The 15,220-nt window shown below is 47.7% G+C and overlaps 1 protein-coding gene and 1 pseudogene across 1 annotated transcript; one reads left to right on the top strand and one right to left on the bottom strand.

Annotated features, from left to right (window-relative positions):
• The first annotated feature begins 2,087 nt into the window (after positions 1 to 2,087).
• Positions 2,088 to 6,125, top strand: GP1BB (glycoprotein Ib platelet subunit beta). The gene is made up of 2 exons (XM_066610025.1): positions 2,088 to 2,134; positions 5,287 to 6,125. Exon 2 carries the CDS (start codon positions 5,295 to 5,297, stop codon positions 5,877 to 5,879), a length of 585 nt encoding a protein of 194 aa, XP_066466122.1. The 5' UTR covers positions 2,088 to 2,134; positions 5,287 to 5,294; the 3' UTR covers positions 5,880 to 6,125.
• A 617-nt stretch (positions 6,126 to 6,742) lies between these two features.
• LOC136634741 (5S ribosomal RNA) lies at positions 6,743 to 6,865 on the bottom strand (annotated as a pseudogene).
• Between the last annotated feature and the right edge of the window lie 8,355 nt (positions 6,866 to 15,220).

Below are 15,220 nucleotides of genomic sequence, written 5' to 3'. Positions count from 1 at the left end.
CTAGGCCACCCAATAGCTTCGTGATTTGTGGTTGGCCGTTCAAAGGTACACTTGTCCTCACTGATTGTTCCGCATGCCTTTTTCCTGGGGGAGGGAGGGGGCGTTTTGTTTTCCACGCTGCGCAATGATGCCTGCCTTTCTTCGGCTTCCTCACCCCCCACTCTCTTTTGCAGCCATGTTGTAACTGTGGCTCGCTCGTGCTTGTGACATCCGCCTTGCCTCGCGCCATTCTGTACCGCTGTATTTTTTGGTCCTATTTTTTTTTTTTGTAAATTTCCGTTGAACAGTTTTGTCGTTGTGAACGAAGAGAACAGAACCTTTTAAAAAAACGTATCCATTTTATTAAAATTATTATTGTTAATATTAATAATGTTTACTACCTGAACTGATCATTGAAGTAAATTAAAAAAAGAAATAAAAGATTTAAAAGTACAACCACCGAAGAAAGCAGCTCTGTTATTGATCGTGGTTGCATCCCTATCCAAAGAAAATCGTCCATAAGGGCCAAAACAACCAGTATAACCTACGTTATCCAGACCCTCATAGAGACATCAACAGCCTAGAAAAGAGACGCCTGAGGGGGGACATGATTGAGACATACAAAATTATGCAGGGGATGGACAGAGTGGATAGGGAGATGCTCTTTACACTCTCACATAACACCAGAACCAGGGAACATCCACTAAAATTGAGTGTTGGGAGAGTTAGGACAGACAAAAGAAAATATTTCTTTACTCAGCGTGTGGTTTGTCTGTGGAACTCCTTTCCATAGGATGTGGTGATGGCGTCTAGCCTGGACGCCTTTAAAAGGGGATTGGACAAGTTTCTGGAGGAAAAATCTATTACGGGCTACAAGCCATGATGTTTATGTGCAACCTCCTGATTTTAGAAATGGGTTATGTCAGAATGCCAGCTGCAAGGGAGGGCACCAGGATGAGGTCACAGCAAGCAGTGGAGCGAGCGATCCCTCTTTCACAGTACATGCGAGAGGTCAAACTGTTGCCCTTACACTGAGAACAGTTGCATTGGGCCAGCAAGGGCTCCAGTGAGTCTCCAGAGGGCCAGAGGCTCATTGGAAACTGGGGGCTACTTGCGGGCCGGATTGGGAGTCCTCGAGGGCCGCAAGTGGCCCCCGGGCCGGGGTTTGGGCACCCCTGTTCTAATATACAGCAGCCTGAGCTCCTTCTAGGAAAGGTGCTATAAAAGTGTGAAAAAATAAATAAGAATCAAGCAAGGGCTAAGACCCTTGTGAAGTGGTCTCGTTCATTTTTCACTGTATCAAAAGCTATAAGGTGCCTTGTCCCCACTCCTTTAAGCGGGTGGCATTTACCAAGGCCAAAGAAACCCATTATAGCATCACCAGCTGGCTGATGAAGACTTTCTCATCAAACCTTACTGGGAAAAGACCACTGGAGGGGGGGACTGTAGGGGCTGGAGAATGAACTGGTCATGTTGATTGCTTGTAGCATCCTATACCAAGCTTAGGTTGCTTCTAACAGGGACAGAGTTGGAAAGGTCCTGCAAGCTCTCTTCCTCCCCATCTATCACAACCAATTGGTACCCTCTCTACGGTTCTTATGGACTTTCCTTCTGCCTGCCTTTTCCACAAAATCTTGGGAACTTCTTGCCATGTGCAACATGGTCAGCCCCTCTGAGGCCAGGTGGCAGGGTTGCAACCACACAGCACGTCCTGAGTCTGTGGAACTCATTGCCACAAGATGCGGCAATGGCCGCTAGCTTTGGTGGCTTTAAAAGGGGATCATGGGACAAATTCAGGGAGGTCTATCATTGGTTCTACACATTTCTGCCATGATGATTCAGCAGTAATATGCCTCTAAATCCACGTGGGGAGTGAGGGCAGGTGAGAAGACTGCCTTTCTCTTCTGCTTGTGGACTTCCTGAGGCCCCAGTGGGAAAACAGGATGCTGGACTAGTTGGGCCCTGGGTCTGATCTAGAGGGACTTTTCTTGTATTCAGGGAATGATTCATTTGGAACAGACTTGCTCTTATCTCTCTGGCACACACTGGTGGAGCAGGGGATTTATCAAGACGGTGCAGCTCTCAGTTTATTGCTTCGGACACTCCAAAGCACCCACATTTGCTCCTTGTTTTTGCAGGAAGCCAACACAGAGCGGTAAGTTTGGAGATCTAATTTTCTTTTTGTGGCAATGGCAATGGGGCAGTAGTGTCACCACCACTGAGATGAAGTATTTTCTGGGGCCAGCCTAAGAAATGTCATGCTCCTAGTTGTGACACCTGTCCCATATAAAGAGCACCCTTGCAAGACCTCTTGCAATCTTGCAGCTCAAGCTGGCACACAGCCCTCTCGGAGCATTGGATTTGTGTGCACACTGTGCATTTTCAGGTCTGTGAAAGTGAATTTGTGTACAGCAGTGGTTCCCAACCTTGGGGTTGCGGAGATCCCATTTACTACTAGATGTTAAGTTGCATTTTTGCAACTTTTTCAGGGAACCTCCAAACAGAGAAATGTGTTTTTGAAAAAATGTCAAGGGGTTTGCACTTACCTGATATCATACAACAACTGTTGCATTTGGTCACCTATGGTAGACTACATACATGTTTTAACAGGCACTCTCCTGGGTGCTAGGTATTAATTCCTATAGAAATCATGCCAAAAAGCTGAAATCACCCCAGAAAATCTCAATAAAGTAAAAAAAAGCATGGGCTACAATCCTAACCACACTTTCCTGAGAGTAAGCCCCATTGAACAAAATAGGACCTACTTCTGAGTAGACTTGGTTAGGATTGTGCTCATGGTTTTACGAATCACACAGCTTAGCTATTGAAAAAAATTCAAGGCGTTTCCACACGCTGAGTACATGAGTATAAGATGTGACTTATTTAAAGTGTGACTTATTAAAACAATGACATCACTTTCTGCTTAATGACATCACTTCTGGTCATTAGGGGGGGGGGTCCCAACAGGTTGTTGTACCTAAAACGTGGGTCCTGGTGCAAAAATGGTTGGGAACCACTGGTGTACAGTTTGCAGGAGGGTGATTTATTAGTAGGGCCAGGGCTTTTTTTCTAATGGAACGTGGAGGGACGGAGTTCCGGCACCTTTTTGCAGGGGCCCCTCCCCTTTGGAGGCATTCCAGGAGGGGGGGAGCAAAACAGAGGCATTCGCTGGGTGGGTGCTGGGGGTGCAGGGTGGGCGGGCGCCTGACCCCTGCCTGACTGCACAATGACCCCCATCTGCCCCCATCTCCAAGCTCTCGCCTGAGCCCAGCCCGCCTCCCCTCCCCCATGCTCTGCTTCCCCGCGCAGCTTCCAAGCCTCCAAGTGGAGGGCGCGGGGGACACGTGCTGTGCTGATGCCAAGGAGGAGGACGGACAGCCAGCCAGCCAGGGAGACAGGCTGCGGCACCCACGGAATGTCCAGGTACTGGCTTGGCAGAGGAGGAGGGGAAGGAAGTTGGCTGGTGCAGCCCCTGTGACAATCTGCAGCACGAGCCTAGGCATGTCTACTCAGAAGTAAGCCTCACTGTGCTCAATGGGGCTTGCTCCTGGGAAAGGGTGCATAGGCTTGCAGCCTGAGAGCCCAAGCCTATGCATGTCTACTCAGAAGTAAGTTCCATTGTGTTCAATAGGGCTTACTCCCAGGAAAGTGTCATAGCCTTGCAGCCTGAGTAGACAGGCAGAGGAAGGGCTCTGAGGCTGCAGTCCTCTCCACACTTTCTTGGGAGGAAGCCCCACTGCCTCTACTGGGACTGACTTCTGAGGAGACAGGCAGAGAAGGGGCTCTGAGGCTGCAGTCCTCTCCACACCTTCCTGGGAGGAAGCCCCATTGACTCTAATGGGACTGACTTCTGAGTAGACAGGCCCAGGATTGGGCCCTGAGGCTGCCATCCTATCCACAGTAAGCCCCATTCACTATAATGGAACTTACTTCTGAGTAGACAGGCACAGGATTGGACTCTAAGGCTGCCATCCTATCCACAGTAAGCCCCATTCACTAAAGTGGACTTCTGAGTAGACATGCATAGGATTGGGCTCATAGGCTGCAATCCTAGGCACTTTCCTGGGAGTAAGCTCCATTGACTAGAATGAGACTTACTTCAGAGTAGACATACCTAGGATTGGGCTCTTAATCCTGGCAGAGATATATATCTGCACCCATTTTCACATGCTAAGGGCAGGTGAAAAGGGATTCTACGTGTGTACAACATGCTGTCCAGCCTTGCCAGAGATCTTCCTCATCCTTCCCCCACAAGCATGCCCTCCGCCAGCCAGCGTTTGCAGCTCCTCTCCAGCAATGCACAGCAGCTGCTCAGGGCAGCAGAGAACATACAATTGCATGCCAAGCGCCTTCCCAAAGACACAGAGTATTCTGATACCTGAATTAAACCATATTTATCGCTTGTTTGCAAACGTAGCTGTTTCTATGTGCACCTAAGGACCCCTCTCGTGTAAGAATTCCTTTTTTGTTCTTACTCCCACAGTTGCTTAGAGTAATTTTACTACATGGAACTCATGTAAGCCATTTTTCAGAATCCATTCACTGCTTCCTCTCCTCGAAGTAGTGCCACACTACCTACTACACGCTACAAGTGCACCTGTACAGTATTTTTCCCCATGTGTAGAAAAAGTAGCTAGGGAGAAGGGGATGTGGAGATTGACAGCCCAATCCTATGCATGACTTACTCAGAAGTAAGTTCATCTTTAGGGGGGAAGCATATAACAAATATTTTATTCTCCAATAAAAAATGGTTTAAAAATAAATAAATAAATAAAAGATTAACAAGTTGTGAGTTCCTGCACCTTTTTTTTTTTTTTTTTTTACAAAAAAAGCACTGAGCAGGGCCATTGGGGGATGTGAGCCCCCTGTTGGCAGCGTGGTGTGTCTTGTCAATTGTCAAAAGCAGGGGTCTCTAAACTTTTTGGCAGAAGGGCCACAAAAAATTAAATATAAAATTTAAATGCATTAGAGATGGGACTTAGATGAATGGGCTCAAATGTCCAGGATTTCTCCAAGCACCAACATAACCCAAGAAATAAAGCACACACTTAAATGGGCCCCCATTCCCCTACCTCATAAGCACAACTCTGGTTGTGTTTGGTCAACTGGGCCAAAGGCTCTCGGGATCAGAGGCTGGCCACTGGCCAGAAAGAGGCTCTCCACGGGCCGCATCTGGCCCCTGGGCCAGGGTTTGGAGACCCTTGGTCAAAAGGATGGTGCGCCCTGAGAACATTAGCACCATGTCAGTATGCCGTGAGATGAGAATGGTTGAAAATTGCTGGTCTAAGAGATGACGGTGTGTTTCAGGGTGGAAGATGAATTTGCTGTGGCTCTTCCTTCCCCTTGGCTTACTCTCTCCTACCATGTCTACCTGCCCTCCACCGTGTGCATGCACCACGGATATCATCGACTGCTCGGACAAAGATCTCACAGTCAACAACATCCCCGCCAACTTTAGGCCCTCCACAACCACCCTCTACCTCAGCTACAACGAGCTCACCTCCATCCCCAACGGGCTCTTTGACCAGCTGAAGAGCCTTCAGAAGGTCCACCTGCAGGGGAACCCCTGGGATTGCGACTGCCAAATCCTCTATCTCCGCTCCTGGCTCCACTGGCAGCAGAACCGAAGCCTCTACCGGGATGTGGTGTGCAGCTCCCCGGACCACCTCCAAGGCAGAATCATCAGTTACTTGACTGAGGATGAGATTGTGGCCACCTGCCAATCCTGGTACTGCAGTGTGGCCTTCATCGTCCAAGTCTGCCTTTTCATCTTCATCCTTGTGCAAGCCATTCTCCTTCTCTTGGTCATCCTTTTCCTGCGCAGGTTCTACAGGCTGGCCAAGGAAGGGAAGGGCACCTATGATGAGCTCTATGAGAATGTAGATTCGGCAGATGACTGAGAGCTGGAGGGATGCCTTGGTTAAGACTAGGAAGCAAGACTTCCCTGGTTGGAATCTTGCTTCTGCCGGTGGCCTTAGGCAGGTCAGTCCTGCTTAGTCTCAGTCTTCCATAGCTGTAATTTGAGGGGAATAATCTTTACAGGGTGGTTGTGAGGATTGCACTGAGCTAAAACATGTGAAGTGCTTTTGCATGTCTAGAGGTGGGCGAAAATGGTTTTATTTTTTTGGGGGGGGGGGATTTTGGTATTTTCCAAGTGCTAAAAATGGTATTATGTGTCTTCTTTATCCAAAATTTACATTATGATGATAAATTATAATTGCTTTAATAGTATGCTAGGTAGGTGATACAGCATCGGCTTCTGCACCCACAGCCATTCCCCACGCCCCATGAAATAATAAATAAAAATAAAACAGTTTTATTTTCTCACAGATTTGGGTTTTCTTTTTTCTTTTACAAAAACGAGAAGTGCAGAAAGCGGGGTTATGTGTTTTTATAGCGATATCACCATTTTCTCCCATCTATTTGCATGTGATACAAATATTCATGGCTTGTGGTTAATGACTGATAAAAAAATGTAGAATCACCAGGCAGCTCTATGTTGGATTTCCTTGTTAGTTTCTATATGTTGTTCCAACACACATGATACCCAATGGGATTACTTTCAGGCATCGCCTGTGGCAAGGGAGGGGGCCCTGGGATCAAGCTGGATTGACTGGGGGGAGCAGGGACAGAAGGGTTTGTACATGCCAGAGCCAAATGAGCCCCTCATCTTCCTCCCTCTGAAGGCTGGCCCACCCAAGACGCCAACTGAAGTTGTCACCTTCTTGGTTGGCAACCTTCAGTCTGGAAAGACTATGGTATAAGCCTACAGCACCCGGTATTCCCAGGTGGTCTCCCATCCAAGTACTAACCAGGCCTGACTCTGCTTAGCTTCCAAGATCAGACGAGATCGGGAGATAGTGTTCAGTATAGGGAGATGGTTGGCAACCTCCAGTCTCGAAAGACTATGGTATAAGGCTACAGCACCCGGTATTCCCAGGTGGTCTCCCATCCAAGTACTAACCAGGCCTGACCCTGCTTAGCTTCCCAGATCAGACAAGATCGGGAGATAGTGTTCAGTATAGGGAGATGATTGGCAACCTTCAGTCTCGAAAGACTATGGTAGAAGCCTACAGCACCCAGTATTCCCAGGCAGTCTCCCATCCAAGTACTAACCAGGCCTGACCCTGCTTAGCTTCCGAGATCAGACAAGATCAGGCAGCCAGGAGCCCAAATGACAAGAACAAAAATTATTCCTCATGGGAATTTGAACCCCCAACCTCTGGCTCCACAGACCAGCACTTTAGCAATTGAGCCCTAGGAGCTCTAGCTGTCACCTTAGGTAGCAGGTTGGTGGGTGGCTGCCTATCTCTGTCCCCTTACTTGCCTTCAGTGCTCCTCCATAGGTGGGAGAAGGGACAGAGGACTCGAGGAAATGGGGAAGGGAGGGAGGTGCTGAGTGGGGGAAGCAGAAATGGACACGTCATTGGATTAAGGGGGACAGCATTTGGCCTTCAACCTTGAGTGTTGGGAAGGCTTGGACCAGCTCTGGGCAGAAGGGGGAGGAACTGCCCTGCCTGTTGTGTGCGTGCAAGAGTCTTGATCCATCCATTTCCGCAGGGCCCAGCACAACCTGCCCTGGGCTTGGTGAAGCAGCCGTGAAGACAACCTTTCTGGACAGACTTGCCTGTGGACTCATCTTTCCTTGCTGTTTAGCCATTGGAGCCTGCCCGCCTGCCCACATCTGGGTGCAAAGAACATCTTGCGCAACCAGAGGTGTAACTGCGTAGGATGCAAAAAAAAAAAAAAAGTGCTGCTTTATTAGAATTTTGTTTACGTATGTATTTGTTTTTCTATTTTATGTTTATTATAGTTAAATAAATAAATAAACAGACTAAAAAAAAAAAGTACAGCGTGTCATGGCATCAGCCAGACCAAACGGTTTTATCAGAGCAGAAGCTTCTGTGGGTGAGAGCCTGCTGGGCCAGGTGTGTGAAATGTTAGTTCTTAGCTGGCAATAAATATCAGTGATGTGGAAATCCATCTATCTATTAGGTGTTTCTTGAGCTGGTGGTGATAGCCTCGGGTTCTGTGAGTGGCTGTCCCTTGATGTCCCCCTGCCCCTTCCATGGATGAACTGAGGCAATCTCCTCAGCCAGAAGGTGGTAGGAGGCAAAGTCACTTCTATCTGCTCTGAGTCTGCTCCCTGCAGTTGAAAAGGAGCAGAAGAGGAAGTGTGGAGGAGAGTTGGGTAGAGTGGCGAGCTAGAATGTCTGCTCCAGCCCATCCTTCTCCTCCACACTTCCTCTTGCATTCCATTCCATTTTTCTCATTTCCAATTCAGGGAAAGGGAGAGTCAGAGGAGTATCCTTTAGGTCAGGGGTGCCCAAACCCTGGCCCTGGGGCCACTTGCAGCCCTCGAGGACTCCCAATGCGGCCCTCAGGGAGCCCTCAGTCTCCAATGAGCCTCTGGCCCTCCAGAGATTTGCTGGACCCCACACTGGTCCGAAGCAACTGCTTTTAGCATGAGGGCGACTGTTTGACCTCTTGCATGAGCTGTGGGATGAGGGCTTCCTCCACTGCTTGCTGTTTCACATCTGTGATGCAGCAGAGGCAGCAAAGGAAAGGCTGGCCTTGCTTTGTGCAAGGCCTTTTATAGGCCTTGAGCTATTGCAAGACCTTCATTCACTGGTGGTTTTACAACTGATGAATGTTCATCTTTAATATATTCATCTTTAATATATACATTTATGTAAATGTATGTAAATTTATTCAAATTTTAAATGTATATTAATTCTTCCCCCCCCGGCCCCCAACACAGTGTCAGAGGGATGATGTGGCCCTCCAGCCAAAAACTTTGGACACCCCTGCTTTAGGTAAAGAGAGAGAGAGAGAGAGAGAGTGTTTGCGCCTGTCTCAGGCCCCAGGACGTCTTGAATTGTCCTTTGCGCCACCTGCATGCAACCTTTTTAATCCAGAATGGCACCAAATGAATGTTTTGAACCATTTTTACTGTGAACAAAATTATTATTGAGCAAAAATGATGTTTGTAAACCATTTTGTGAACTTTTGTTGTTGTTATTGAAAAGCTGTATATAAATACTACTACTATTATTATTATTTTATTATTATTATTATTATTTTATTAATTTATACCCCGCCTTTTTCCCCAACGGGGACACAAGGCAGCTCACAACACTTTAAAAATACAACATTAAAAACAACAACAACAACAACAACAACAACAACAACAACAATAATAATATTAATAATAATAATTATTATTATTATTATTAACAATTTACAATAATTAAAAAATCTAAAAACAAACAAACATACCCCATGGATTTTCATATAAAAAGCAAGAACGCCAGCCAGCCTGTCAACAATTGATGATGATGATGATGATGATGATGGAAATGTTGCTATGTGGGTTGGGGAACGTTCCTGCTCACATTGATTATAATCTACTATAGTATAATATAGTATTATAATCCACTTAGCTGAACAGGACACAGCATTTCTAAATAAAAATCCATGCTGGGGTTGCAAGGAGTGGCCGCAATTCATTTTCAGAACCATGAGTGTGACTTGGAAAGGACTCATCCTGCCACTCTAGAAGGTGTAATCCTGTCTTTGACAAACAGCAAATGGCAATGGACTCACCCAGGGTAGTTTCATATTCCCCTGATAATGATGGTTTTGAAGGGCTCAGAACTTACCTGACCACATCCAGCGCTCAGCCTAGTGTTCTGCCCTAGAGGGCGCCCTTGTCCATGGTTTACCTGGCTGGTTTGCTGAAGGACCAGCTGTGGGTAGCTTGAGTGGTAAATTGTGACCAGTGGGACACCTGGCTTGAGAAACTCCCCTTGTGTATTATACATTGTATAATACACTGTGTATTATACAAAAATCAATGCTTTGAAACAGTTATTGATGTCTTTTCACTATTTACATCCCACCTTCCTTCCACTACTGAAGTTCAGGTGATCTTTGCTTAGCTTGCATCATGGATCTTCAAGCGGGGGCTTTGGTTCCCTCCACCTAGTCTATCACAGACTAGGTGGACCTTTTGTGAGCAAAAAGTAGTTTTGCTTTGTTTGTGCTTCCTGGATCACCCCTGTGACTGCCCCCAGCCTCCATTTCCCTATTCACCCCCCCCCAGCCTTGCTGCCACTGCCTTCCTCCTTCAGCCCCCTTTCCATTTGAAAAGACAGAGAGGGTGAGGAAGGGAGGGTGGAAATGGAGAGTAGAGTAGAACTGCCTAGAGTGGCTTCTCTCTACTTCCTCTTTCCCTAGCCCTCTTACCCTCTCTGTCTTTTCAAATGGAGCGCATCAGGAGGAAGAGAAGGAGGCAAGCACAGCCAGAAGACCACCGTGACTCATTAGGGAGAGGTGGTCCAGCACCTAATTCTGGATACCATTGAGGCCTACTGTTTGGGCTGGCCCTTGGGTTTGTTTTTTTTAAGGTTAAGTTTCCCAAGCTCAAGAAAGGACACTCTGCTGGTACTTCCTCTCAATGTCCAAGAGGTGATGCTCAAGCCTTATCTGAATTTTCCTTTTTTTTTTTTTCCTCTGACATTACCTGATCTTTCATCGCTGTGTTTGCAAACTCGTTCTCCCCCCTCCCGGGACGAGACTTTAATTTCCTCCTATTGATCATGCCCAGAGAAGAAAGGCAAAATGGAGATTTGATTTCCAAGACAATGGCTCCCTTATACACAACGCCGTGATCCCTTTGTGCAAAAACGGGCAGTGAAAAGAAGGAACTTGCTTCTTTTACTTTTCTCATGACAATTTTTGTATTTTATTATCAGCTGTCTGGATGCCTGCAGACGAGGGGGGATGAATTACAAAATAATTGGGCGTTCCACAGATGGATACGATAAACCAACAGCCGCAAATTGCTGGAAGTTCGTTTCTCAAGGACTTTCTGAACAATTCAGGCATAAGTGACACTCTGGGAGAGAAGAATGGGAGGTTAGATCTTGTTGATCCATTAGGGGAAAAAAAAGTCCCAAACCCATAAGGTAGCACAACAGTCCCCAAATTTATCATGGTCACGGCCCCCTTCTTTCACAACGGCCTCTTTTTCCTGGCTCTCCTGGGTGCCAACGTCTCACATGATCCAAGATGATGGCTCCCAGGAGAGCTGGAAGAGGAAGCTATGGGGGCCATCCCACTATGCCCCCGTGAATGGTGCACAGTTTGGGAACCACTGATCCTAGTAATAGCTTTTACTAGAATCCACAACAACAACCGTGGAATGTTAAGTGAGCCTTTGAGCTCTCCAGTAATCTTTATCAGGTCAGATGTTAAGGAAAGCAAAAAGAGAGGTGGGGCCAGAGGTGGGGTGAAGCCTTCCCCTGAGTCTGTTATTAAGGCTGGAAGAAGGCAGTGGTGGCTGCAGACTTGGGCATCCTGAATCGATTACTGTCTTGCCCCCCCCCCAGTGTGCTACTGATGCTATCTGCATCACTTAGCCTCAAGAACATAAGAACAGCCCCGCTGGATCAGGCCATAGGCCCACCTAGTCCAGCTTCCTGTATCTCACGGTGGCCCACCAAATGCCCCAGGGAGCGCACCAGATAACAAGAGACCTGCAAGGCATTCTGGGAATTGTAGTTAAGAACATAAGAACAGCCCACTGGATCAGGCCATAGGCCCACCTAGTCCAGCTTCCTGTATCTCACGGTGGCCCACCAAATGCCCCAGGGAGCGCACCAGATAACAAGAGACCTGCAAGGCATTCTGGGAATTGTAGTTAAGAACATAAGAACAGCCCACTGGATCAGGCCATAGGCCCACCTAGTCCAGCTTCCTGTATCTCACGGCGGCCCACCAAATGCCCCAGGGAGCGCACCAGATAACAAGAGACCTGCAAGGCATTCTGGGAATTGTAGTTAAGAACATAAGAACAGCCCACTGGATCAGGCCATAGGCCCACCTAGTCCAGCTTCCTGTATCTCACGGTGGCCCACCAAATGCCCCAGGGAGCGCACCAGATAACAAGAGACCTGAAAGGCATTCTGGGAATTGTAGTTAAGAACATAAGAACAGCCCCACTGGATCAGGCCATAGGCCCACCTAGTCCAGCTTCCTGTATCTCATAGCGGCCCACCAAATGCCCCACAGATGGGACTGGCAAGGAAGGGCCAACCCTGCTTGTCCCTTCTAGAAGCTTCCAAACCGAGCTCTCATCAGAAATATGGCAAAGCAGTTACGGTTGGCTTCCGTCCTGCCATTCTCCACCTTGGGACGGCGGTTGACCACAATGGGACTTACTTCTGAGGGAAACTATCTCAGCTTGGGCTGCTAGAATAAAGCCCTAATCCTGAGTGATGTTTACAAAATGAGGGCTTTCAGAGTTTCAAAGCAAAAACACCTTGCAAGGATTGATTCTATGTTTTTTTTTTTTTGGTGAGGGTTCAATCAGTTTTCCACTCCTGCTGTCTCAAGGAGGCTGTCTCATATGAACTAGCCAGGGTGGTGCAGTGGTTTGGGAGTTGGATTTAGACCTGGAAGATCTAGGTTCAAGTCTCCACACAGCCGTGAAGCTTGCTGGGTGACCTTGGGCCAGCCATTCTCTCTCAGCCTCGTCTACCTCACTGGGCTGTTGTATAGGACCAAAGGAGGGATGGAACTATGTATGAGCTCCTGAGCTCCTTGGAGGAAGGGTGGTGTAAAAATGTGAAAAATAAAGAAATAATTTTGGAGCTGTCCAAACTTGCGGGTGCCCCTCTTCACACCATCCCAGCCCACCGTGTGCTTGAATGTTAGCAAATAGGGGCAGGCTCAACTCCAAGAGGCAAAGAAAAACAAGGCCAGAAAAAAGTGTTCTGGGCCGTTCAGCTATTTTTCTCTCCTGGTGCCACTTCACGCCACTTCTGACTTTGATGAATAGGCTCCAGAATAAAATGTTAATCTAACTGGGGGGGTTTCTTTTGGCCAGGCTCTGCCCCCCCCCCCGGCCTCCTGCTGACCTTGCTGCAGAAATATGGGAGAAAACACACAGAGGTTTTGTGTCTCCCTGCAGAGCACTTGCTGCTTTTGATTAATGGGTGGAAGGGACTTGCTCGGGCTTCATGGCATCTCTCCCGACTGCAGAAAAATAAGCAAAAAGTCACTAAATGTGACACAGAGAATTTTGGCGTCTAGCGCAAAAAGAAGGGGCTATTGGCTCAGCGGTGGGGCGCATGGTTTGTATGCAGACGGTCCCAGGTTGAATCCTTGACTGTATCTCCAGCTAGGGCTGGGAAATAGCCCTGAAACTTCAGAGAGTTGCTGCCAGCCTGGGTTGCCAATATTGTGCTAAGTTGCCCAAGGTCTGACGGTACAGCAGATTCATATATAAGGACCACCTCCTTATAGCTGTAGCTCAGTGGGTAGAAAGCATAATTTGCATGGGGAAGATCCAGTCCTTGGTAGAGCTAAGAAGGACGCTTGTTTAGAACCTTTGATCATGTTGCCACTCCCTTGCAGCTGGTATTCAGGGATAGGCTACCTCTAAAACCCAGAGGTTGCCTATGGTCTCAAGGCTCCCCAGTCTGACCTTCTAGAACAGGGGTGCCCAAATCCTGGCCCGGGAGCGGCCCTCAGGGGCTCAGGGGCTCCCAATCAGGGCCTTGGGGAGCCCCCAGTCTCCAATGAGCCTCTGGCCCTCCAGAGACTTGCTGGAGCCCATGCTGGCCCAACGCAACTCCTCTCAGCATGAGGACAACTGTTTGACCTCTCACCTGAGCTGTGGGATGAGGGCTCCCTTCACTACTTGCTGTTTCACGTCTGTGATGCAGCAGTGGCAGTGAAGGAAAGTCTGGCCTTGCTTTGTGCAAGGCCTTGAGCTACTGCAAGACCTTCATTCATTCATATAAGTTCCATCTCTAATAAATTCATTTATGTAAATTGATTCAAATTTTAAATGTAAATTAATTCTTTTTTCCCCTGGCCCCCGACACAGTGTCTGAGAGAAGATGTGGCCCTCCTGCCAAAATGTTCGGACACCCCTGTTCTAGAACAGGGGTTCTCACACTGGGACTCACTTTTTAGAATGAGAATCTGTCAGGACCTGAAGTGTCAGGACCTGATCACCTGAAGTGATGCCATGACCGGAAGTGACATCATCAGGCAGGAAAATTTTTAACAATCCTAGGCTGCAATCCTACCCACACTTACCCAGGAGTAAGTTCCATTTACTGTCACTGTTAAAAGAATATGTACATAGTAGCTTGTTAAAAGTACAGGTCTGTAACATTTCCCCAAATGCAGTCACATACCAGGGTAGCATCGAGTCTAATACATTAAAAATAAAATTTTGAAATGAATGGGGACCCACCTGAAATGGGCTCATGACCCACCTAGTGGGTCCCGACCTGCAGTTTGAGAAACACTGTTCTACAGACACTGTTGAAAGGACATGAAACCAGGAGAAACAAACAAACAAACTGTAGTGACTTGTGCCAACAAAATGTCAGCAAGGCAACCATCAGGGCAAACGAGGGATGTTGATTTATCAGGCACAAGTACCAGAAAACCTGGATGTTATCTGGGAAAATCTGGGATGTACAATCCTGTGGAACAATTTGACTTGAGCAGTGTAAAAATCTTGGTTGCTGCCTATTTTAGATTAAGGTGAGCTCGTAGGGTCAGAGGATCGGCACCTTGAGGGGGTCAAAGAGACCCTTCCCTGTTTTACACACACACAAAGAGAAAAGGGCTTGCATTTGTAGGAGAAAGAAGCCTGCCTTGTCTGAAGCTTCTATTGTCTCTCCTGTACGGCTGAAATACCCTGACAATGCGCCTGGGCTTTGCCTAGTTAATTATGAAACGGCAGAAGGGCTCACTGACGGTGATGGATCGTTGATTTACAAGATAGGTGTGCGATGCCCAAAGAATTGTAATTACACGAGTGGTTCCACACTGACCGTGCAGCCGATTGTTTGGCAAAGGAAAAGACCCTTCACCCTTGCCTTCCTCTGAGAGATAAGAACAGAATGCCCCACAGTCATCGGTAAACAGGAGACCTCTTCCTTGGACATCTCCGAAAGGTTGGCCTGACCCGGTGCTGAAGAGTCCTCTATGGAGGAAAGACAATGGACTGGATGCAGTGTACACTCAAGTACCTTTTCAAAAGGCACTGAATAGCCAATGGAGAGATAATGATCGCTGAAGCAAGGCCCACAGGCCAAGAGGACAATGGCTGGACTCAGGCCTTGTGGCCATCCGTCATGTCAGGACAAAGCAGTTGTCAACGGGGACGGCTGCATCCTCCAGGCATGTCAGCCATCAGCCGCGTTGGGTGACA

Source organism: Tiliqua scincoides, chromosome 14 (genome assembly GCF_035046505.1).
Source record: "Tiliqua scincoides isolate rTilSci1 chromosome 14, rTilSci1.hap2, whole genome shotgun sequence".
Classification (NCBI taxonomy): domain Eukaryota; kingdom Metazoa; phylum Chordata; class Lepidosauria; order Squamata; family Scincidae; genus Tiliqua; species Tiliqua scincoides.
The sequence above is the reverse complement of the archived record's forward strand: the minus strand, read 5'-3'. Positions and strand labels throughout refer to the sequence as shown.